At 41.3% G+C, this 24,034-nt stretch overlaps 1 protein-coding gene across 1 annotated transcript in view; it reads right to left on the bottom strand.

The window, feature by feature from the left end:
* Window positions 1-24,034, bottom strand: part of INPPL1 (inositol polyphosphate phosphatase like 1) — a 1,746,155-nt gene that overhangs the window by 586,782 nt on the left and 1,135,339 nt on the right. Inside the window, exons 15-16 of the mRNA XM_044073026.1 lie at window positions 15,394-15,532; window positions 8,840-8,939 (exon numbers count right to left, since the gene is read on the bottom strand). Of these exons, the coding sequence (XP_043928961.1) occupies window positions 8,840-8,939; window positions 15,394-15,532 (239 nt within the window). The remainder of the gene's footprint in view (window positions 1-8,839; window positions 8,940-15,393; window positions 15,533-24,034) is intronic.

Below are 24,034 nucleotides of genomic sequence, written 5' to 3' on the forward strand. Positions count from 1 at the left end.
AAATCCCCCATGTTATGAATACAGCAACATAGGAATAGAAGGACATCCTATGTGAACTTTAAAAAGTGTTTGCCAGGTAGGATTTAAATAAATGCAGTGCTTAGTTACTGGTGCCTAGAGAACAAGCAGTTTGTGAGGAGAGGATGGCCAACCTACTCAAAAAATGATTTTGTTTCATGAACAAACAGTGTGCCTATTGGCAAGCTTTTATTCATATTTTGAAATATCAGAGATGGAGCTGCTAGTGTTACTGTGCTTCTGCCTGTCTGCTGATAATGGCAGAGTACTCTGTTTGGATGTTGTCTGCCTGCTGGTTGTAGACTATTTTTACTAACATCTTTCTGAATGTAGGTAATATTGAGATAAGGTGGAAGTCACTTGCTGTTGGAGGTTTAGTAGCCTTTGGGATAGGTTTAACTAAGGTTGTTTTCCATTGCTCTTGTATACACTGCTTAGTCAGACAGACATTGTAGGGGATAGTCAGTGGTAGTGATACTCGTAATCTTGACAGGGGGTAATAAAATAAGGGTGGATGACGTTCCCACTATGGGCGAGTCAAGCCAAATACTTAGTAATCTGTGCTGTTAGGAAGTTGTTCGTTGTTTTTTTTGTGGACAACAACCCAGATGTAAACAGTTCCGACTATTCTCTGAGGCATCCAGTGCATCGCATTACCCTGCATGAGTAGTGCCACTTCCAAGATCCTTTACATTATCTTAAATCAGAAAGGATAATGCAGTCAGGGATCTTGGAACCTGGGTCAATAATCCTCTCTCCTTCAACTAGCCTGTAGCACTTGTAGTCAAATAATCTTTCCGTTTAACATAAACAATACCTAAAGGCATTTCATCCAGATGAAAAAATTATCATCCCTCAGTATACAACCTTAATTAAACCAATTAAGTACTATGCCCTCTTTGGAATTTACCTTTTAGACATACTAAGCCACTGGAAAGACTCCAGTGCTTTCTAACCAAAAAGAATGTTGGCATAAGGTCCACAAGCTACCAGGAAAGTTTAGAAGTGCTATCCCTTTACACAGTTTCTTACAAACTCTTGTGTTGTGATCTATGACTTGTCTTTTGTGCCATCTCCTCCAGCACAAATAAAATGTGCTGGAGAGAAGAATGTGTTACCAATACCTGCTTCACCTCTGGAACAGACTTCCCTTGAAGGTAAAACAAAGTGATGCTCTAAAATTATTTAAATTAAATTTGGATGATTGGATGGGTACCATAAATTTACTTTAGAATTGATTTGTGTTGCCCTTTTTGAGAAGGAGGTACAGAATAAGCGTGGGTATTGGCAAGGTGTAAATGGTCATGTAATTGAACTGCCTTGTGTCTCCTATGATCCTACAATAATTAAACATACTTTAGGAATACAAATACCCTTTAACAGGATTATATTATATTATTACAGAATGAATGTATGGGGATGGGATAAGATAATATTAAAACATCTTTTCTAATAATAAAATGCCCTTGTTTATTCCAGCAATTAGGAGGGAAAACAGTAGTTATACATTAGCTAGTATATAAATTAGTATCTTATTTCAGTGGAGAAATGTCCCAAAGAAGGTATTTGATTGTTTTTTTTTGCTTTTATAACAGATGTATAACTGCTGATGTATGTGACACATCAAAGCTAATAAAGGAGATTTGCAAGACAGTTCAAAAGATGTGTGGATTAGTGGGAATTCAGACTCAACATCTAGTTTATACTACCAGCACTCAAACAGGCAAATTGAGACAAAGTACAGTTGTTTAAAATCTTACCATAACAGTAGATGTCCTCTTCACTGTTGCAGTAGTCCTTATGTAAGGGCTCTCCTTAAAAGGATACACAACATCTAGCCATTATACAAAAGCTTTTAGAGTTTACAGGCATTGTACAGCACACACATGCTCCACGCACAAGGCGTACGGCTTAAAGATGATGTACGGATGCACACACCTCAGAACTGAAAAGCCCCAGGAGGAACAGAACATTCCTAGAGACCAGGAGGAATATGTGCATCCAAGAGGAAGAAAAGGAAAAGAATCCCTGACCAGGAAGGCAAGAAGAAAAGTGCAAAGGAAAGGGGGTGGGAGGGAGTGAATAACGCAACAGTGAAGAGAAAGACATCTACTGTTATGGTAAGATTTTACATAACAGTACTATGTCCTTCCATACCTCTGTTGCAGTGTTTCTTACTATAAGGGAGAGTACAAAAGCTCAAGAGGAAACCTGGGAGGAGGAAGGCACTGAAGAGCCCACTATAAAACCCATGAAGGGATAGCCTTAGCAAAGTCAGCTCTTGCTTTTGTTCTGAGCATAACATCTAGCTTGTAATGCTTAGTGAATGTATGGAGAGAAGGTCAATCAGTGGCCTCAAGGATGGAAGTGGTATCCAGCCCTTTGAAAAATGTACCAGAAGAAGCAACAGCTCTGGTAGAATGAGCCCTTACAGAAGGGGAAAGGCAATTACAATGTCTTATGGACCTATTCAATATTTAAGTTTCCTCTCACTCCTCCCTAATAGATCATTAGCCATGGATATGCACTTCCCAACTCTCTCTGTGGTCAGTCTGGTTGAGATGGGTATTTTGAGGCATTGTAGCAATTGCCTCATGTTCACTGACAACCCATTTATCCCTAATGAAACGTATGTGAGAGGTGTAAATACACTAACGCTGGAGACAAAACTCTCTACAACCAAAAGTAGTCTTGCAGAGATTGTCAGTAACAGTTACACCATGCCTACTGCACAGGGTAAAGACCCTACACATAAAACTACTTATGCTGAGGCACTTACAAGTAATTTTCCTAAAACAGGAAGACCTCCTGCACAGTACAATCAAAGAAAGGGCCCCTAGCCATCACAGAAACACTCCGTTAAAACACCACCCACAGCTACAAATCATAACACTGTATCCATTGCCTCTACTGCTAAGCCCTTAAGCCAAACCAATGCACAGATGAATTTCCTAGTCTCTGGTGATTCTATAGTGAGGCACACCAAAGTCCCCCTCACCAGACTGAGTAAGGAGAGAGAGTCATGGTTAGCTGCCTTTCTGGGGCTAGGAACTGTCAAGCCACACAATCACTCAGGTCACTGATCCACAGGTACCAGTATGACTCTGTCACAGTCCACATGGGTGTTAATGACCGGAGACGTGCCCCCCTTGACTATATGAAGCGAGACATGATAGAGCTCACTGATTGTGTTTCTCAGGCAGGTATGAGCCTAGCACTGTGCAGCATACTACCTTCTCCAAGGATGATGCCATGTTACCAACAGAAAATGATTTTAGCAATTGGCTTAGCTTCTGTTGTCAGTTCAGGGGGGTGCAATATTTGACAGCCTGTGAGGACATGGTTGACATACCACGCTGTTTTGACAGGGATAGTCTGCAGCTATACTGTCTGGGCTTTTGGATATTGGCAAAGACCTTTTCTACTCCCAAAGTGCCTTTTTAGGCAATGCCAAAATGATAAACCTACTGACTTAACTGGAACCTGTGAAGGAATATCTGAAGGTGGTACTGCTCAGTGCTAGAAGTATTAACAAGAAACTCTACTTCCTACAAGCTTTCCTCTTCCTGAGCACAGTAGACATCTGTGTAGTAATAGAGACATGGTTTAAAGTCATGTAGAGTATTCCCAGCAATGCAAGGTTATAACTCCTTTCACACCTTTGCACCAGCTACTGCACAGGGGGAGCTAACAGTGGAGGAGTCTCAGTCTACATTAAAAAAAAAATCACATCCAGACTAGTAAAGGTGTATGACCCACTGGAACTCATACATTTGGAACTCATCACAAACAGGGTGTCATACCATATCCTTGCAACCTATAGGTCCCCCCTTTCATGTCCCAGGAAACCCATACTACATATCGCAATGTACTAGAGTCCCTCACTGTTCAACCAAATACGATATTCATGGGGGATCTCAACTACCCCTCTACAGACTGGGAATCCTACATCATTTTTAATACACAAGCTCAGTGACTCCTAAACTTTGTTAATACCAACATCCTGGAACTCCTACCAGGGGTATAAACACCCTTGACCTTGTACACATGAACATGGGGGAGGGGGGGCAATGTTCCTCAACCAATGTAATGTCTTCAGTCATCCGACCAAACCATAACACAGTACTACTTGAAATAAAAATTAAATCAGGGGATCCAGCAAAACCAAAAACCTTTAGGAAATATTCCAAGGCTAACCTCTCTCTACTATGCAACACCTTGGCTAAATTCCATGCAGCCCCAAACCCAGTAAACACCATAGCATATGGTGAGCTATTTAAAAAAATGTACAGCCATATTGATAGCTGTATAGATCAAGATATGTAGGAGGAACAAAGCCATACATACTAAAATCCCCTGACCAATCTAAACAGGCAGCTGAGAGGGTTAACTAATACTTCAGAGGCTAAATTTGAAGAAAAAAAAATAGCTTCCTGGGCAAAATAAACATCTGGGAAAATACACAATGCGCAGAACATGTTGTACGTGGCATCACCCACACAGAACCGGAGGCCATTTTTAAACTTTTGGTTAACAGATTCAGCTCAAATCCCCCCCCCCCCCACCTAACAAACAGTCCAAAGGAAATACTACATACCACAATACCCACAACCATTACTAGGGAACAGGTCATCAATGCACTTTTTAAGGCCAAAAACACTGCATCGATGGGCCCTGAAAACATCCTGGGATGTTTAATAAATAGCATGAAACGTGACTTCTGTGGTCCACTTGAATCACTTTATAACTGCAGCCTACAGTCGGGTTTTGTGCCCAAGGAATGGAAGATGGCCACAGTCATTCCCCTGCACAAAGGAGGTTGTCCACTGATCCGGGTAACAACAGGCCCATAAGTCTTACCAGCCTCATATGCAAGGCCATAGAAAGAATCATCATGGACATGATAAATGAGGTCACAGGCAATCTAAAAACACTGGACCTATCACAGTTCTGCTTTGTTAAGTGAAGGTCATGCCCACTAAATCTGATGGACTTTTTTGACAGGGTCACCAAAGCATTAGATAAAGGTAAGACTGTGCACACAGCTTACCTCGACCTAGCCAAGGCTTTTGATACAAAACTCCACTTAGACATTATAGACAAGCTCACTAATTTATGTATAAACCCTTTTATCACCCAATGGACAGCCATCTGGCTCAGTGATAGGACCCAGAAGATCAAAATAGGTGAGGCCACCTCCACCAAGAGGTCAGTCACTAGTGGAGTCCCCCAGGGCTCCGTTTTGGTCTAAACTGGAAGCAAATGCTGAAGGTTTATGGCTAAGTTTGCAGATGATTGCAAGCTGGGGGTTATCATAGACTCCCTTGCAGACACTAGCATTTTTCAAGAAGGTCCATCTCTGACTAACAAAGGGTGCCAAAGCCATGGTCTTAAACTCAATGCTAAGAAATGTACAACTGTACCATTTGGGAAGTCAACCATCATGGCTAATTACCACGTGGATAGTACGCCCCTAAGAGTTGACTCACTGGTCAAGGATCTCGATACGCACAAACAGTAGCCTTACCTTCAACCACCATGTGGCCACAGTGGTGAGGAAATCTTTTTATTTTGCACAACTTATAAGTAAGGGCATGGCATCTAGGTCCCAAGAGGTCATTATACTACTGTTCTCTGCCCTTATCAGACCAATCAGAGTACAGTGCTCCCCTTTGGTATATACCTGACCAGGCATATGTGGCAAATAGAGCAACCTCTGAGGTCAGGCTACAAGGACTAATAAACCTCTTGGAGGGACATCAGGAATATGAAAGAAACAAGTGCTCTAGATATGCATATTAAGAGTGAAGGCACAACACACAAGTTTAAGCTTCTTGTCCTAGAATTAGTCCACGAGAAAGGCAAGAGAGGTGGAGATCTTAATAACAGCACTGAAGCTAGAGAGCAGAAATGGATTCTATTATTTCAAGCAGATAAACCACCTGGGCTTAATAGTAAAGTTTCAGTAAAACCATTCCTGAAAAATAGAGCCCTGAAACACTGAGTGATGCTACAGTCAACTAGCAACTCACAGCGATGAGTTAGTGCTCCTTTATTTATGGCTTTTATTGTTAATTGAATGTGATTGCTGTTCTCTCAACATTGATTATTTTCAGCTGAGTTGTTTCCATTAGGTTGGCTATTTAAATGTTTGTTTGAGTTTGTTTTTGTAGTCTGAAGAAGCGTTTTTTATCCGTGAAAGCGCTTACTATTAAACTTTTCTGTACAATATATCGGCTGTGTGTTACCAGTGTTTGATTTTTTTCTACAGTTTCTCTTTTTTTACACTGGTAACTTGATTCAGTAACAGGATTATTTTTGGAATGTGGGAATTCCAGCCACTGTAATTTCTTTAGGGACACAAAGTGGTGGGTTCTACTTGGAAGGTTGGCAGCAAATTTTTCTACTTTGTAGTAACACTACTGAAGCTTGTTTAGCAGGTGGGAGCAGAATACGTTACAGTAGACAAGAAGACAGAAGATGCAATATGCTTTCTTGTAGTGTCTGAGAGGAAGGGTTTGGTTGTATAGACAGAATGTTGTTTTTGGTATAAGTTTTTTCAATATAGTTTGGGTGTGTGCGTCAAATTTTAAGCTCCCATCTACACAGATACCTAGCAGTTTTGTGTGTGACAAGTTCAATTTTTGTTTTATTAGATGAGGTGACTGAGAAGGAGGTTTTGTTGAACGCAAGCTGTTTGGGAGTAAATAGGATTAGTTTGGATTTATTTTGGTTGAGGAATAGTTGGCAGATGTCAGCCAGGTCTCTATAGAGGAGAAAGACTCCTGGTTAAGTTTTTTGTAGTTTGATGTTTTTTGCGATGCAGATAACTGTGGCGTCACTTGCAAACTGTACCAACAATGCAGTTTTACAGGCTTTATGCAGGTTACTGATGAAGATGCTAAAGAGAATGGGACCCAAGACTGATCCTTGTGATACACTGACTGGGAAGGGGAGGAAGGATGAGATGACTTTCTGACATTTGATGGCTTGAGCTCTATTTTAGAGGTAGCTACGAAAACCATGATATAACAGTGGTGTCTAATTCCTAGGTTATGCAGTTTGTGTAGAAAAATAGAGAGACTGTCTCTCCCCAGGTCTGGCCCCCTTATCTCTGACAGACACAGGCAGTGACTGCACAAACTAACAACCCCCCACCTAACCTTTAGAAAGCTTCCAAACATACCTCCTCCTAATAAACACCCATGATACATTGGGAAATAATTGGGTTAGTCTGCACAGCTATGAACGTATGTGATCTTTTATGTCCTTCTGAGTTAACTACCAAGTCAGACAGATGGGATCTTGGTTTAACAACTAATCTGAGGGATGGTACACTCAGGAATGCAGCACCTCCTAATGTTCAAATGCAGTGTCAGTAACAGAAAATGAGTATAGTCATCTGGGTTGGAAACAGAGCTCAGTTTAATAATCTTCCAGGACCAAATGCAAGTGTGCTTCCTGTTAAGCCACTGATGTTGTTCACTGGCATTCACAGGATCTATACAAATATATAGACACATGCACAAAAAGGAGGTCATTGTCCCACTGTACTCATCCCTCATTAGACCCATTATAGAGTATAATGCCCCATTTGGTATGTACCTCACCAGACATCTGCAACAGCTGGAAAGGCCACAGAAATACCTCACTAAAAAAATCACAGGCCTAAAGCAGATGCCATATGCTGACCGTGTAAAAAAACTCCAGCTATACTCTGTGGCATATTTTCTACTCAGAGGCAATCTCTGCTTAACATATAGGCCATGTCAAACCCTGAGCTATTGGACATGCTCCAGTTAAAGAAATCCCAATCCCTCAGAGCCACACATTCCAGGGATCTAAATCTTGTCATCACAATGAACAAAACATGCTGGAGGGGATAGGTTCCTGACCCAGAGACTCCCCATACTCTGGAATAGACTGCCATACATGTCAAGCAGAGCGTCTCCTTGGCCCTCTTCAAAAGGAACCTTGATGATTGGATGGGAAGATAGGAAATTCACCCCGGGGATCATGTCAGTCACCCTGCTAGACAGGAGTCCAGAGAAGTAAATATTGTGGGAAGAAATATCCAGGGAATTGTTATGGCTAGGCTTGTATAGGCCCTAGGGCCGATAGCCTAGTACCAACCTATGAACCTATGAACACACACACCACACAAACACACACACCACACAAACACATTCATTCACACACTTGGATAACTAAACAGAAGGGTATGTCATAGACTAAGCATACGGCTTTAAATGATGACGACTTAGCTAAACGAGGTTGTATACTTATGTTTTCAGATGTGCTAACTTCCATGCAACCTCATGGAAGTTACACCATATCCTGACACTCTCTCTTACCCTGACAAATGCTCAGAGTCATCACAGAATGTAGCAACAGCAGATACTCTCAAACTTTTTACTGTGATGAAATTCTAGTACTGTTCTTTTCTTGTTTCTCCTTGACTGTATGCCCGTTGTAGATGGTGTAGTCTTTCCTAACCATGTCACGTAGTTTCTTGTTTGCCAGGCACTATACCAAACATCCACTTCACTAAGTCAAAGGCTAATTTCCAGATTTTATAAACATATCTACAAAGAAGGCAATAAGAAGCAAAACAAATACGAAAACATGTCACCACAGTTTACACGATTAGAAATTTTTATACAGCTTTCTTTCTGGTTATGAAAAGGATAAGCAGCACAAAATAAACAACTGATACGTTGTATATGTGAAGAAGGCATGAAGCAAGGCAAAGATGGACATTCTTATAATGCTACAGTAAATGTTAAGACTGATGAAAAACAGATAAAAACTTCGTACTCACAAAAGCGCAAGAAGATCTTGTTCTTCTCCTTTTCCAGGTTAAGCTGGTCTACCTTTAGAAGTGGGTCAAATTCTTTCCTGTTTATGTAATTTAAAATTTCCTAGAATGAAAAAAATTGGCATCAGATGGAGCACAGCTCAATGTATTACAAAGCACACATTCCAGATGCACTATCAAAGTTAGAATACAGACAAACATTACCTACAACAAACTCCTACAGGTGACATTAAAGGCTTCCCATAACTATGTGGCAGAACACAGATCAGCACTACTCAAGTTAGCTAAACATGATTAAGTTGCAAGAATCCTATTTTTGTAGATCAGCTCAACAGAATGAAAACTACAAGTGACACATTACAAACATCTCATTATGGGTGGCAGTGCAGCCTTGTAAGACAGCAGATCTTAACAATGTGTCAAAACATGACCCTATTTTAGGTTCATAAGTAAGTAATGGGCAATCTGCCTGCAAACCATTTCAAGCCTAGCTAAAAACCCATACTGAAAAACTTTTTTCCAGCCTTAAGGAGAGCAAGAAAAGACAGACGGGAGAATTTGAGGCTGCGCATCCAATTATCTACATTAACCTTGAATGTGTGCTTCTCTGCTTGACATGTAGTACATGTTTGTTCCAGAGGAGGGGGGCAGACATTGAGAAATTGCACTGTGTCTTACTTATCCTTTGATGACAGTTTAGTTCCTTTAACTGGGTATTTGAGGTATAATTTGTTCTGCAAAGGAATAAGAGGTTAAAGAGTACTGGACCTTTAATGGCTCAAAAACCTAGACACAGTTCTCCATGAAGGAGTCTATAACAGACTGAGTACAGAAAGAGGGCTGTCAGTCTGTCCTGATAACTAAGAATTTTTAGGCCACTTAACTATGATTCTCAGTGTACATGACAAAAGGTAGGTACATTATATTCAATAATGAATCTGATGAGATACAACTAAAGGGGCATTACGACTTCTTTACATCAAGAGGAAATGCCTTTGGAAATCAGAAAAGCCAGAAAGAAAGCTTTCCAAACTACTGCGGAGACATGATTACCAAACAAGTACCTAGATTATTTATGACAGTGAGTGGAGGAATGGTTTTATGCAGGTGTCCAAATTAACTGAGTTACATTTAATTAGAATGACTATCCTTCCACCAATTGCTAACATGGTCTAACTGACGTTGGAGCAACTGTGAGTCACTGGATAATAGAATGAGAAAGTACAGTAGGACAAGTCCTACTTACCTGTAACAGTAGCTATTTAAATTTCATACTGCCTCAGTGCTTGCAGAAACTCACAATGGCAGCTTTCCAGAGCTCACAATCCCCTCCTCGGACTCTGTGTCACAGGGAATGGCTAAGCCCCTCCCATCAGGAGAAGCCTAACCCCTGTCACAGAAAGTCAGTTACTTTATGCTCTTAGTTTCAAGTAGAAAGAACCAAGGAGGACCAGAATCAAGAATAGTCTCAAACCAACTAATTCTCAAACAAAAAAACACCAACACAAATAACCAAACCAAACAACATAAGGTTGGATACCATCAAACTATAAACAAATTAAGGGGGTGGTGGGTGGGTACTGCCACTGAGGCAGTGGAAAACTTGAACATCTACTGTAACAGATGAGTAGGACTTGAGCAACTGTTCTATGTTCATTCACACTGCCTCAGTGGCATGTGGGTAGGTTTCCAAAGTTGACTCTACGTGGAAAGAGGAAGAATAAAGATCCAGGAGCCCCTGGAGAATGGTTCTCACAAAGCCTGCTCTAGAACTTGAGAAATACTTCAGTTTGTAGTGTTTATTAATGCTATGTGTTTATTAATGCTATGAACAAAGGACCAGGTTCATGCCTCTAGAATGTTTCTAGTGTCCACTCCTTTCCAATAAGTCACTGAAGAGGACACCAAGGAACATAGGATTATTTCCACTTTGTTCTGTGGTTTGAGAAATAATACTTGCAGATAGATAGCCCGATTTTGAGTCACTTCTGTCAATAACTTTGACATAAAAAGGTATACAATGTCTGAATGGAAGATTAAAAATGTTGAATTGCACATGAGAGAATGTACCCTCCTGGCATATGGCAGAAATAACCACCACCAAGAAAAATCTCTCTCATGAGAGGAACTTTGTATGTTCTTTACCTGCTGGTTCAAATGGAGAAAGTGTCAGTTTTTTCTAGTATAAACTCAATTCCCAGGTCAGTACAACTGACCTCTTTGTGGGCCTGAGGTGCCCTTTAGAAACTGTTTACGTCCTTTATAGAAATGACACAAGAATACACAGGTAGGCATGCAACTCATAAGTGAAGCTAAATGTAAGTAAATGCAGGGCCTGGATGAAAGAGATATATCAGTTATTTGGTGCCATAGGGAGAATATTTGCTTTTTGGCAGATATGATTTGCTAATGCATGGTTTACAGACTACATGCACTCAGATGACTGATGCCCAAACAGTAGCAAGGTTAAATCTTCCAGGTTGCCAGTGAGGGTCTTGAGCCTGGGATACATACTTGAATTAAGGTTGCCTCACACTGTATCAAAAGGTCCACCTGTCTGGGTGGGGCTACTGGGTTTTTGTTGGAGACCAAAATGAGGTGGGAGACCAATATGCTGCCACAGCTAGAGAGGGCCTATTGAGATCACCTTTCATTGCTCTTCCTGCATTTTCCGGATTATCTATGGAATATGGCATTAGAGGGGAAGGCATAGAGGAACCTGTTCTTCCAACAAATTGAGAAATCTTTTACACCCCAAGTTTTGGATGCGTGGTTCTGCAGCAAAATTTCTTGATCCAAAACTTCTCACGTGAGGCAAAAAGATCCATTTTCAGCATTATCCACTTTTAAGCCAGAGATTTTATAACAGACTAAACTCCCTTGTACAGCTGATGCTCAATGGAAATCCACTGAAGAAAAAGGAATTAGAGGGTCACCATCATGAAGTTTTATACTGAAACAGACCTGCTTAATTTACAGAAGTCCAGAATGGGTTTCCATGAACCATCTTTTCTTGGAACCAAGAGCTTTGAAGTAAAAGCATTTTCACTCTTACTCTTTTACTTCTTTTTCCGTGTTGTAAACTGAGATGGAGTGGGTATCACATGGCACTGTTGTTCTGCAGGTAGATTTAGTAGCCCCTTATTCAGGAGTTTTCATTTGACTTCTAGCTGGTGCACCTTTGAGTGAAGAGGGTCTCCTTTCTAAATTGGTGTATTGTTGGGGAGGGTTAGGGTTGGGTAATAACCGCAGCCCGACAGGGAAAAAGTTTGTTGTTCCCCCTTGCCTCCCTTTACTTTGGCAATTTATTTTTTTGTAAAGGAGTTTGCCCCTGTTGGCAGTTTTCCCTCATTTATCAGGGAAAGTTTTGTCATACTTGGAAAGTGGGGGTGGAACATTTAGAGAACCACATCCATAATCTTTTCTTTCTCCTCTAGGCTTTTAAATACTTCATATGTTTGTGGACTAAAAAGTAATTCCCCATCCAAAGGACACTGAAAAGTTTGGCTTTTATGTCTTCAGCTGGCTGTATACAGATCCAAGTATGCTTTCTCAATACAGTACCAGTAGCAGCGGTTCAGGAGGCTACATCTGCAGGGTTGTAAGCACACTTTACATTACGCCTGTCCAATTTAATTCAAATCTGCATAAACTGGCCTAGTGTAGCTTTAGACTATTCTTTAATCAGATATGGGATTTTATCAAACTAGCTTACTTTTGTTAACACTAGGCAGGGTATTTCTCTCTTGTGGAAGTCTGCATCCTTTTGTTGCTACCAAGGAAAGTACATCTTGTCTGTAACTGGATTCTTACAAGGGAAAGAGTGGTTCCCCTGAACTCTAAAATCAATCAGCACTTTTAGGGACTGGAAGCTGTGCATTTAGGTCCTGTGAATTTGTTTTAAATATGCTCTCTGTACTATGGAACTGCCACTGATGGGGGTGGGGGGTGGGGTGTCAGAGTCTAGTGACACCAAAGTCCTCTTTTTGACATCCAAGACCTCTTCAGCTTGCTACTGAAAACTACCCTTCATAAGTATTCAGTATTGTAACCCAGGAGGGAGGACATCTGCACTCTGAGTTGCCCTTCCTCTCTTGTATAGTGCCTGGCTCTATGGCATCTTTGAGGAGGACAGTTGGAGACTACTTGCTAAATTTTGGAAGCTGTTCACCAAATGTCAAAGATTTGGCCTATCCTGGAAAGTCAACCGTGCAAAAAGGGTTAAAAAAAAAAAAGTTTGCCAAACAGAGCAAGTGTGGTGCAGGTGTTGTAAAAGTCAGTGAGGCATATAGCTGATGACTCCTACGCACCATCCTTGGGTGTTTAATGGAAGACAGCACTCTCAAGCACTAATCTGCGCATCTGTCATCTGCAATTAGTAAGGGCAAGCCATCTCATCCCCTATTAATACAATGTTTCTCTATGGTAACAAAAAAGAAGTTATGTCTTACCATAATGTTCTATCTGTGCTATTCATCTTCATTCATTCATCACTGATTGTCTTCATTGGCTCCAGGCCCGAAACCAGTTCCTATGGTACTGACCTCAGTACTGTCAGCAAGCATAGTGTTGGCACCTGCCTTGGCACCGACCCTTCCTAAATTAGAAATCTCAACTTCCACACCTACCTCGGCACCAAGTACTTTCACGGCGCCAAGCTTACCTGCAGTGCCTGTCTATTGTGGACACTCCCTCCTCACACGTCTCCAAACTCGAGACAGTGGTGCCGTTAGACAGTGCAGCATGGACCAGACACTCTCAGTCAGTGGATCCTTTCCTAGAGCAGGTATACAGCCCATTTTTAGAATGGCCAGATTTCCCATTGTAGATATCTACGGATCTATGCTTGCTGACGGTACCAATATTAGTGCCACAGGAACTGGTTTCAGGCCTGGAGCCGATGAAGACACTCAGTGATGGATGAATAAAGATTAACAACATCAGATGAAGAGTTTCCATGGGGAGAAGTCCACCTTATATTAGGTTAGGATGGACATACCAAAGTCATCTGACATGCCTACTTTTGGAGGAGTTTCATTGGGACAGATGACTCCTTAGGTACTGGGTCTGGTGCTGAATGAGCACTACTTTAGTACTAAAATCCTTTGTGAAGAATGGCCTGGGACATCCACCGACTCCTCTGGTCTGCAGCAAGACTTCCGATGTGAGGCATGCGAATGAGTGCTGTTAGACACCACAGATTAACAGTGAATGAACACTTTATCTTTTTTGCTGTTTCAACATCCAAGCATACTGTCCATCCAAGCTTTGATTGTTTTGGGTCTGAAGTGTTTGAAGATGTCACATGAGGCAATATCATAGTTAAGGTATAAACAATAAACATGCTTCTGATACCCCTTTTCAAAATTAATCTGTCTTTTGCAAGCATACCCATTTGACTTGGCCAGTAAGAGGACAGACAACTTCAGACAAGAAGCAACTAATGGAATCCCTTACTATGATAGAAGCTCTAGAGAAACCAGAAAAATTAATCCCCTAAGGGGTACTTGTCTGTACTCTTCCCCCAGTCTTGGATTGACCCAATACACTATGCAAACACTTTCACTATACCATCTGGAAAGAAAGAATTGAAGGGGCACAACCAGAATAGTACAGCGAGCTGAATATGATCACACTGCAACAATATATACATTATTTGCTCCAGTAAACTTTATGCTGAATTAATATCACTATAAGCCTGTGGGTTTACTCAATAGACTGTGTACTGTCTTTGTATGTCACAACATTTAAGTATTATATATGCAGCATGTTTATTTTTTGCTGTTTCTGTCCAAATGTTGTTGCTTAAAACATCAGAATCACCCCAATTTATCTGCTTATCAAATGAAAAATAAATGCTGTATTCTCTCACTACTTCTATAATGGTTATTTCCCCTGACCTTGTCAAAATGCACCATTCACCAATGCTTGTTTATTTTAAACTCTGCAACCACTGTCATTATTTAGACCCCTACAGCTAATGAGCTAATTCATTCCCCATCAATGGCGCAAGTGACATTTGAATTGGGTCATCACTCGAGACAGACACTGGGGAAGTTCAAAGTTATCTTTTTTTAATTTTCTCCATCCCTATCGCATGCACCAAGTGAGATATAGGGAAGGGGCATGTAATGGGATGATACCACCTCATCTGTGCAGGGGTGTTCCCTCCAAGCATCTCTGCCCACCATCCTGAGGCATGAATGGTGAGCTTCCCAGTCTCTACTAGGAAGACAGAACCACACAATGTGTTCTCGGGTGTAGGCAACTACTCTATCTCCCCTGACAGAGGGGAGCGGCCATGCCCTGTCACTCCTACACCTCCCTGTTTGAATCCTCCAGTGCCAGGGCCGCTAATCAATCCATGATCACTTAGTTTGAAATTAGGATACCTTCCTCTGCTCTAAGTAGCCTGACTTACATTTTAATATTTTCCTATATCACTGATACAGAATATTAATTATGGCACACTTCACATTAAAAAGCAGTAAACTACTTCAGTTGCTCATTATAACTGCTTTTCGCTTTAAAAAAATCAAATTGCTACTGACTCCTACCTGGACATCCATATCCAGTCGGTAGTTAAGGTCTCCAAACCAGAAAAGGTGTGTAAACTTCAGAGAGATGTCAAAGGAACTAAGCTGTCTGTCTCCGAGAGAAAGCAGGCGAAGAATATCAAGGTAATTTTGGTTCCTCCTGAAATAAAACGGAAAAGCAATATTTCAGTAACTTTAATGAGCTTTAATTCTTACTAATTTGAAAGTTAATGCATTAACCTAAGCTAAAGATGAGCAAAGCTTCAAAAAACATTTCAGAGTAGCAAGCAGGACTCAGCTGAAGCCTGCCACTGCTAGCAAACTGTATCCTTTTCCTGATTCAACACTGATACAGGAGAGTGCCAGTGTTAAAAACTCACGGGGCATATTTTGGATCTAGAATGTCTTCTGATATTATAAGGTACTACTACTGAAATTTTAGTGTTTCATATGACATAACAGAAAACAGTCCTGTAAGAGAAAATACTGTACTTCACCCCTAAAGAAAATGCAACCATGTCCAATATGTCCCAAAAGAAGCTGCTGCAGAAGTCTTCCACCTCCGCCCACACAAAAAAACACATTCAGAAATAAAATGATACATGGCAATTCCATCTCTCATCTCTTTTTTTATAAAGAGCAGAGTCCAACAGACTGTCACAAGCTTTTAATAAAACATAAAAAACTGTTAGCGCTTTCGGGACAAGCCCTTCTTCAGACAATACAAAACACAATTAAAACCATCTTATATAGGTTCATAGGTAGATAGTAGGCTATCTGCCCTGGGGCATTTATAAGCCTAGCCAGAGTATATTTGGCTTCTGCCTCCCTATTAGATTAGCCTACTGTGCCTCTGTAAAGTAGGTCACAGAAGGTACCCTTTAAGATTAGTTTATTGTGCCTCTGTCTAGCAGGGACACAGAAGAGATCCCAGGGGTGAATTTGCGATTTCCCATCCACGCGTCCAGATTTCGCTTGAAGAGGGTCAGCGAGGGGCTATGTCTAACATGAATTGGGATTCTATTCCAGAGTGAGGGAAGCCTCTGGGAAATTAATCTGTCCCTCCAGCATGTCCTATTTATTTTTGTGCTGAGGTTTAAGTCCCTGGAGCGTGTAGCTCTAAGGGACTTGGATTTTTTGAGGTGGAGCATGTCCATTAATTTTGGGTTTGACATGGCTTTGTACGTCAGGCATAGATCGCCTCTGAATAGGCGGTAAGCAACTGAGTAGAGCTGGAGTTTCTTTAGTCGAGCTGCATAGGACATCTGTTTGTTGCCCATGATCCTCTTGGTGAGGTACTTTTGGGGTCTCTCCAGTTGCTGCAGGTGTCGGGTAAGGTACATCCCAAAAGGGGCATTGTATTCAATTATGGGCCTGATGAGTGACGAGTAGAGGGGCACAATGACCTCTCTTGATCTAGATGCGAACCCTTTCATGATAAGGTGGGCTATATAGAAGGTCTTTCTAACCACTTTGGCAACGTGATTATCAAAGGAGAGATTACTATCTATGTTGGTCCCCAAATCACTAATTACTTCTTCCATACTTAATGGATTACCACCTATGTGGTAATTTGTGGGCACCTTGTTTTTCCCAAAGGGGATAACTATGCACTTTCTAGCATTTAGCTTGAGGCCGTGGCTCTGGCACCAAGCATCCGTCTCTGTGAGACCCTTTTGGAGGATGCTTGTGTCAGCTGGAGATTCGATTATGGCCCCCAGTTTGCAGTCATCTGCGAACTTTGTCAGCCATAATCCCCCTGTGTTAGCCTGAACCGCAGAGAAGTATATACCGAACAAGAGAGGTCCCAGAACTGAGCCCTGTGGGATGCCACTTGTAACTGGTTTGGATTCGGACATGGCACCTGTGATTCTGACCATGTGGGTTCTTATCCCTGAGCCAGTTTGCAACCCATCTTGTGATACAGGGGTTGATATTTAAGCTGGTAAGCTTATTTATGATGCCCGAGTGGGGTATTGTGTCGAAGGCTTTTGTGAGGTCCAGGTAGGCTGTGTGGACTACCTTGCCCTCATCTATGGCTTTGGTAACTGTTTCAATGAAATCAACTACATTTAAGAGGCAAGATCTGCCCTTAACAAAGCCGAATTGGGTAGGATCCAGTGTCTGCAGGCTCCCAATGTCTTTGTTTATAAGTTCCATGACAATACACTCCATAGCTTTACAGACCAGACTAGTCAGGCTTATGGGGCGATAGTTCCCGGGGTCCGTTGTGGCACCACCTTTATGGAGTGGGACCACTGTAGCTGTACGCCATTCTTTGGGTACATATCCTGTAGTAAGGCTAAGTTTGAACAGTGACTTAATGTGAGGGTTCATTTCTTCTTGGAGCTCGTGTAAGACACAGCCTGGGACACCGTCCGGTCCCATAGATGCTGTGTGTTTTGCTTTGGAGAGGGCAGCTTTCACCTGTGCATCTGTGATGTCAGAGAGGTTACATTCAGTTGGGATAGGCATTTGCTCCTTTGGGGGGAAGGCGGGGGGGGGGGAGACGTTTGCGCTGAATCTGTCAGCCAGGATGTTGGCTATGTCTGTAGGTTCGGTATATTTTGTACCGTTATGCAACAATTCAGAGCCTATCTGGGAGTTTCCACCCATATTTCTGACATAACTAAAGAAGGCCTTGTGACTATTTTTAGTGTCTAGGGCAATTTTTCTTTCAAAACTGGCCTTTGATGATTTTATGAGTGATCGAAGTTTCTTGCTAATACTGATCAGAGATGCCTTCCCTTTTTGGGATTTTGCTCTGTCATGTAGTAGCTTCCTCCTTCTGTTGTATAGCTTATTTATGGCTGACGTCCACCAGACAGGTCTCCTGTTTTTGGAAGAGTGAGTCTTGGTTTTATTTGGGATAGCATAATCCATGCATTCATGCCGGTGCTCATAGAATGCATTTGTAAAGGATTCTGCGGATTGGGCTGTATTATCCTCTGGCTTTGAAGGATTCCACCTCAGTCTTGAGAAATGCAAAGTTGGCTTTTGAGAAATTCTTTACCGTGATTTCCTTGGCTGGGGGTGGGGACGGGATATGGATGTCTAGGGAAATTTGTTTATGGTCTGATCTTACCAATGAGGGATTTACCTCTGGTGTGGAACTTAAGAGTCCCCATGTTGGTGATTATCAGGTCCAATATGTTTCCTCTTGTAGGAGTGGTGACCAGTTGTTCCATCACATTAGAGTTTATAAATTCAAGGAACCGTTGGGCGAGGGTGTTTGGGCTTGAGTAGTTTTCCCAGTCAATGTTTGGGTAGTTGAAGTCACCCAATAACATAGTGTTTGGAGAGACCTTCATATTCTCCAGTGTTCTCAGGAATGCCAAATGGGGTTCCTGTAATAGGGAGGGTGTTCTATAGCAGGCTACAAACTGAAAGGCAGTTTTGCCCGCTGTTAGTTGCACATGGATGGTTTCCGATGCTTCGTGCAGTGCCACTAACCTGGAGGTGTAGGTATCTTTGATGAATATAGATACTCCCCCTCCTTTTGTGCTTCGGTCCGAGTTTTGGGGCCGAAACGCATGGTATGAGTTATAACCTGGTAGTGCTGGGGTGCTCTCAGGAGCCTTGAACTAGGTTTCTGTTACTGCACAGACATCGATTTTCTCCATACTGAGGAGAGCCTCGAGTGCGTGCATCTTCAGGTTTAGACTTCTGGCATTGAGTAGCATTACCTTTAGTTTTTTTATCCTTGAGTTGTCTATGGAGGTGGGTTTGTCCTTTGAGCCTTGCCTAAAAAAGGTGGGGGTGGCAAGAGCCTTGGCCAGTATACGAAAGCCTAAGGGTGACAGGTGCAAGCCATCCCTAAAGAAGCAACGTGGCTTGTCGAGCATGTCATCCCAGGCTGACAGACACTGGATCCCCTTTGAATGACACCAATACTTTAGCCAATTGTTGAAACTGATCATTTTGTCTTTATACTGTGGCATCATTCTAGGTGAGGGCAAGATGCTACTCAAGGTCAGGGTCATACCAGCCTGGGCTACATGATCAGAAAGCTCCTCTATGTCTCTTTTCATGTAGTCCAGGGAGGTACATCTCAGGTCATTCACACCAGCATGGACAATGACAGAGTCGTACTTGCTTTGGAGTGACCTGAGTGCTTGCGTTATGTGGCGGATCCTGGCACCCGACAGGCAGCTCACAGTGAAAGCATTTAGATCCAATCACATTCAATATACTGCCTGCCTCCTTTTTTTAGGGCTGGTTTTAAAGGAATAGTGGTATTTAAACCAGGTAGGTGATCTGCTGCTAGTTCTATTATCCATTTAAGCTCATTATACTCAGTAACATTAACAACATCCTCCCTCTTTTATTCATGCTGATAACTTATATAACCATAAAGGAAAAAGCATGATTTGAAAAAGTCAATATGTGTTGATACAAAGCATTACGTTCATCCTTTAACCTTATGGAAGACAAATGATTTAATATTCTACTTCTTAACTTACAGTTAGTCTTGCCTACATAAAAGCTGGGGCAGGAATTACACTGTGCCAAATAAATCACATTGACAATCAGCATATAATCTGAAAACATATCTCCTATTGGTAACAGGATGTAGAAAATAATTTCTATCACTAACATAGGGGCAGGCTTCACAGTGTCTAATAAAAAGTTCCTATTCTATTGGAAATAGGCCCATGGTTTTGCCCATGGTTCACGGCATAACAAATCTTTTAAATTACTATTACGCTTAAAACCAAACTTTGGTTTGGTATCTAAAATTCCTTTCAAACTATCATCACACATTAATATTTTCCAGTTTTGTTTAATAATGTCACAAATGCCATTTGTATTACTACTACAGCGCATCATAATCCTGGGCTTACATAAGTGTGTAGATTTTATACTGCCTACTGCTCCTATTGACCGCCTGTATTCAGAAAATCTTTCCTATGCTGCAGTGATGTCTCCAAACCCTTGTCTAGTATATTCTGGATATAACCCCTCTTCTTCATATGATTATGTAGAATATCCAGTTCCTTATTAAAATTACGATCTTCTGTACACAAACGAGACACCCTATGCCCTTGCCCTACCACTATATTTTGAAATGTGCGTTTAGGATGCATACTGCGAAAATCTAAATAATGATTCTTCAAATAGTCCTTTCTATGAAGTGTTCTAGCCAAACTTCCTGCACCACTTTTAATCAGGCAGATGTCTAGGAAGTCAACAGTACTGTCATCACATCTAACCAAAAATCTCAGGAAGCTGGCAGTACTTTCCAAGTATCGACAAATTTTGCATAAAATAACAGAGCATCTTTCCAGGGGTGATCTTTCTCAAAGATATTACATTCCTCCCAATATGCTAGGACCAAGTTTGTGTATGAATTTGTGCAGGGTGTGCCCATGGCTACACCCTGCTTCTGCCTATAATATGTACCATTACAAAGAAATACATTATTCTCAAGTGCTAGTTTTAACGCTTCAACTATTGAAGTATTAGCTCTAGTATCACACACTTCTTTCTCATTCAGGACCTCTCTTATTGCCATTAGACATAGTCATTACTAATGACAGTAAATAAACCGTTAACATCTAGAGTAACCGACATAATGTTACCCATATTTACATTCGGGGATGAATCAAACAGTTTAGTTAGAAACTGCCCTGTATCTCTTAAAATCCTACGATACTGCTGTAATACTTTCTTCAACTTGGTCTCAACCCATATTGACAGATGCTCCGTTACCCATCCTCTACCAGAGACCATTGGTCTCATTGGTGGAGATATAATGTTTTTGTGAATCTTTGGAAGTGGTCTGAACATTGGTATCACTGGATAATCGATATACAAAAAATTAAACGGGTTCACATCTAATACATCTTCATTTTTCAAAGTAAGCAAGTTTGTCTTCACCTTATGTATAATATGTCCTACCATTAAAGGAAAAATACATACATAGGTTTGCACATCACTGAGTAAATCAAGCAATCCTTTAATATACATAGCAGAATTCATAACTACTATGGCCTCACCCTTGTCCGCTGCTTTAATAACCAAGTGTTCATCCTCCATAAAAGCTGTTAAGGCTTGTCTCTCTAAAAACGTTAAATTTATAAGAAAATTCCTCAAAATATCTTCCAATATCATTCTCACATGTTTTAAGAAATGCTTGTACTGTTGGATGCATAGGAGAAACAAATGTACTAGCGGACAAGGGTGGGGCCATAGTAGTTATGAATTCTGCTACGTGTATTGAAGCACTGCATGATTTATTCAGTGATGTGCAAACACACACACACACACTTTTTTCATTAAGCAAGGTAAAATTAATGTTACTGCATATACTGAGAATCCTAAACTCCACTTACTAACAGTCTGCTCCTGTGTAAATCAGGAGTGAGATGCATGGAAATACTTCAAGGCAGAACGGCATTCTTGAGAGAGAGAGAGTTTGTGTGTGTGTGTGTTGTTTTCCACAAAAATATCCTACTAGCATCCCCTGAATACTTTTTTTTTTTTTACGTGAACTTTCTCACATAGGAACTAAAATAAGAAATATCAAATATTTCACTAAGCAAGCAAAGTTTCTGTTAATGCATACTGTTTGAGGCCTAAACTTCATGTACTGGCAAAGGTCGTCTGTCATGATGTAAATCAGGAATGAGATGCAAAGACATCTCTAGGAGTAGAATGACATTCTTGAGTGCACTTGTAACAAAGTATTTTATCATAATTTTCTGATTTTTTTTTTTAAATATGAAGTGTGACATCAGAACTAACATATGGCCTCATATGCGCATCTAGAAAGCATAGTTTATCTAAAAGCTTTTGCTGTCAGACTCTGACATTATACCTGGTTTCCAAATGAAGGCTATATGGCCTCTGTTCAAAAAGCAGGGTTAAACTAACATCCAGAATGTAAGTGCACCAAGTTTTAATTACACCACAATCTTAAATGCTTCAGCAGGTAAGGTAAAGTACAGTTGTGTATACTTACCATTAATGTAGATGTTCGAGTGTATTCACTGTTGCAGTCATTACATTTGGGTTATCCTGCTGGCAGGTTGCCCTCAGTCGGCCTGAATTCCAAAGTCTTGGGTCCTGCGTCGGTTGCTGTCGCCTCTTCCCTGACGTCAGGTCGTCAGGGGTATAAAAGATGCAGCCGATGACATTTTATTCAGTTATGTCAGGTGCCCCCAAAAGGGTAGGCTAAATGTATGTAAATAAAAAATACATGTACCAGAAATAAGCTTTACCTTCATCTATAAGCAAATACGCCACCTAGGTTGTATAGATTAGAGAAGTAAAGATAAGTTCCAGCAAAAATAAGGGGGATGGCGGGTGGGTAACCTGGACTGCAATAGTGAATACACTCGAACATCTACATTTATAGTAAGTGTACACAACTGTACTATGTTCTTCGTGTTTCACTGCTGCAGTCATTACATTTGGGTTGAGTCCCAAAGCTATGGTTGGGGGGGCTGGAGCTAAACAGCATTAGGAGTGGCTATGAGGCCCTGCAGAACTGCAGTGGCAAAGCCTGCCCTGGATTTAAGAGTAAAGAGGCAGATTGTAATGTTTTGTAAAGGTATGCACTGAACTCCAAGTGGCAGCCTCTAAAATGTCTTTGGTTGGTACTCCCCTGAGAAAGGCTGCAGAAGTGGCTGCAGCTCTGGTTGAATGTGGCCTAATGTCCTTAGGCACTGATTTGCAATGCTGTGAGTAGCAGAAATGAATGCAGTGACCTATCCACTTTGAAATAGTCTGCTTGGAGATGGCCATTCCTTGTGATGCTGTGGAATATGCCACTAGTAATTGTTCTGTCTTTCTGAAAACTTTAGTTTTGTCCAAGTAGAATCTAAGTTGTCTGTGTACGTCCAAAGAATGCGGAATTTTCTCCCCCTTGTTCTGTGGATTTGGATAAAAGGTTGGCAAATGAATAGTTTGGTTAAGGGCTACACAGGATACCACCTTAGGCATAAATGTAGGGTTTGTTCTCAGAGAGACCCTGTCTGGATAAAAAATGATAATGGGTTCCACGGCCATGAGAGCCTGTTGCTTTGAAACTTGTCTTGCAGAAGTTACTGCTAGGAGCAGAGCTGTTTTCCAATATAAGAATTTTATATCTGCAGTAGCAGCTGGCTCAAAGGGAGATAAGGTGCGTTTTTCCAAGACATAATTGAGGTCCCATGCAGGTATTGGCGTTCTCCTTGGAGGCCTTAAGTTTCTGGCTCCTCTGAGGTACTGCCTTAATAAAGGATGAGAAAAGGATGGTGGCTCTGTATTGTAATGAGCTGAAATGGCAGAGGCATGGATTTTAATTGAAGAGAAAGATAGGCATTTGTCCAGCATCTCAGTTAAGCATTGTAAAATCTGAGGAATATTTGGGACAGCTGTATCAGTTCCTTGAGCTTGGTTCCAAGTGCAAAATCTCTTCCATTTCCCAGCATAGGATTTTCTAGTACTAGGCTTTCTGACTTCTAAAATGACATCCATCACAGCTTTACTGAGAGGTGTGGTTTGTATGGCTACATTATCCGCCATGCTGTCAGGTTTAGGGTCCTGAGTTGGCTGTGCAGAATCTGATTGTTTTGCTGGGACAGTAGATGAGGTATTTGAGGTAAGGTCCAGGCTGGGCATTGGGACACGTTCCTTAAGATCAGATACCAGTACTGGCGTGGCCAGTCTGGGGCAA

The sequence above is a fragment of the Protopterus annectens genome, chromosome 5.part1, assembly GCF_019279795.1.
Source record: "Protopterus annectens isolate FY-2018-M chromosome 5.part1, PAN1.0, whole genome shotgun sequence".
NCBI lineage: Eukaryota > Metazoa > Chordata > Ceratodontiformes > Protopteridae > Protopterus > Protopterus annectens.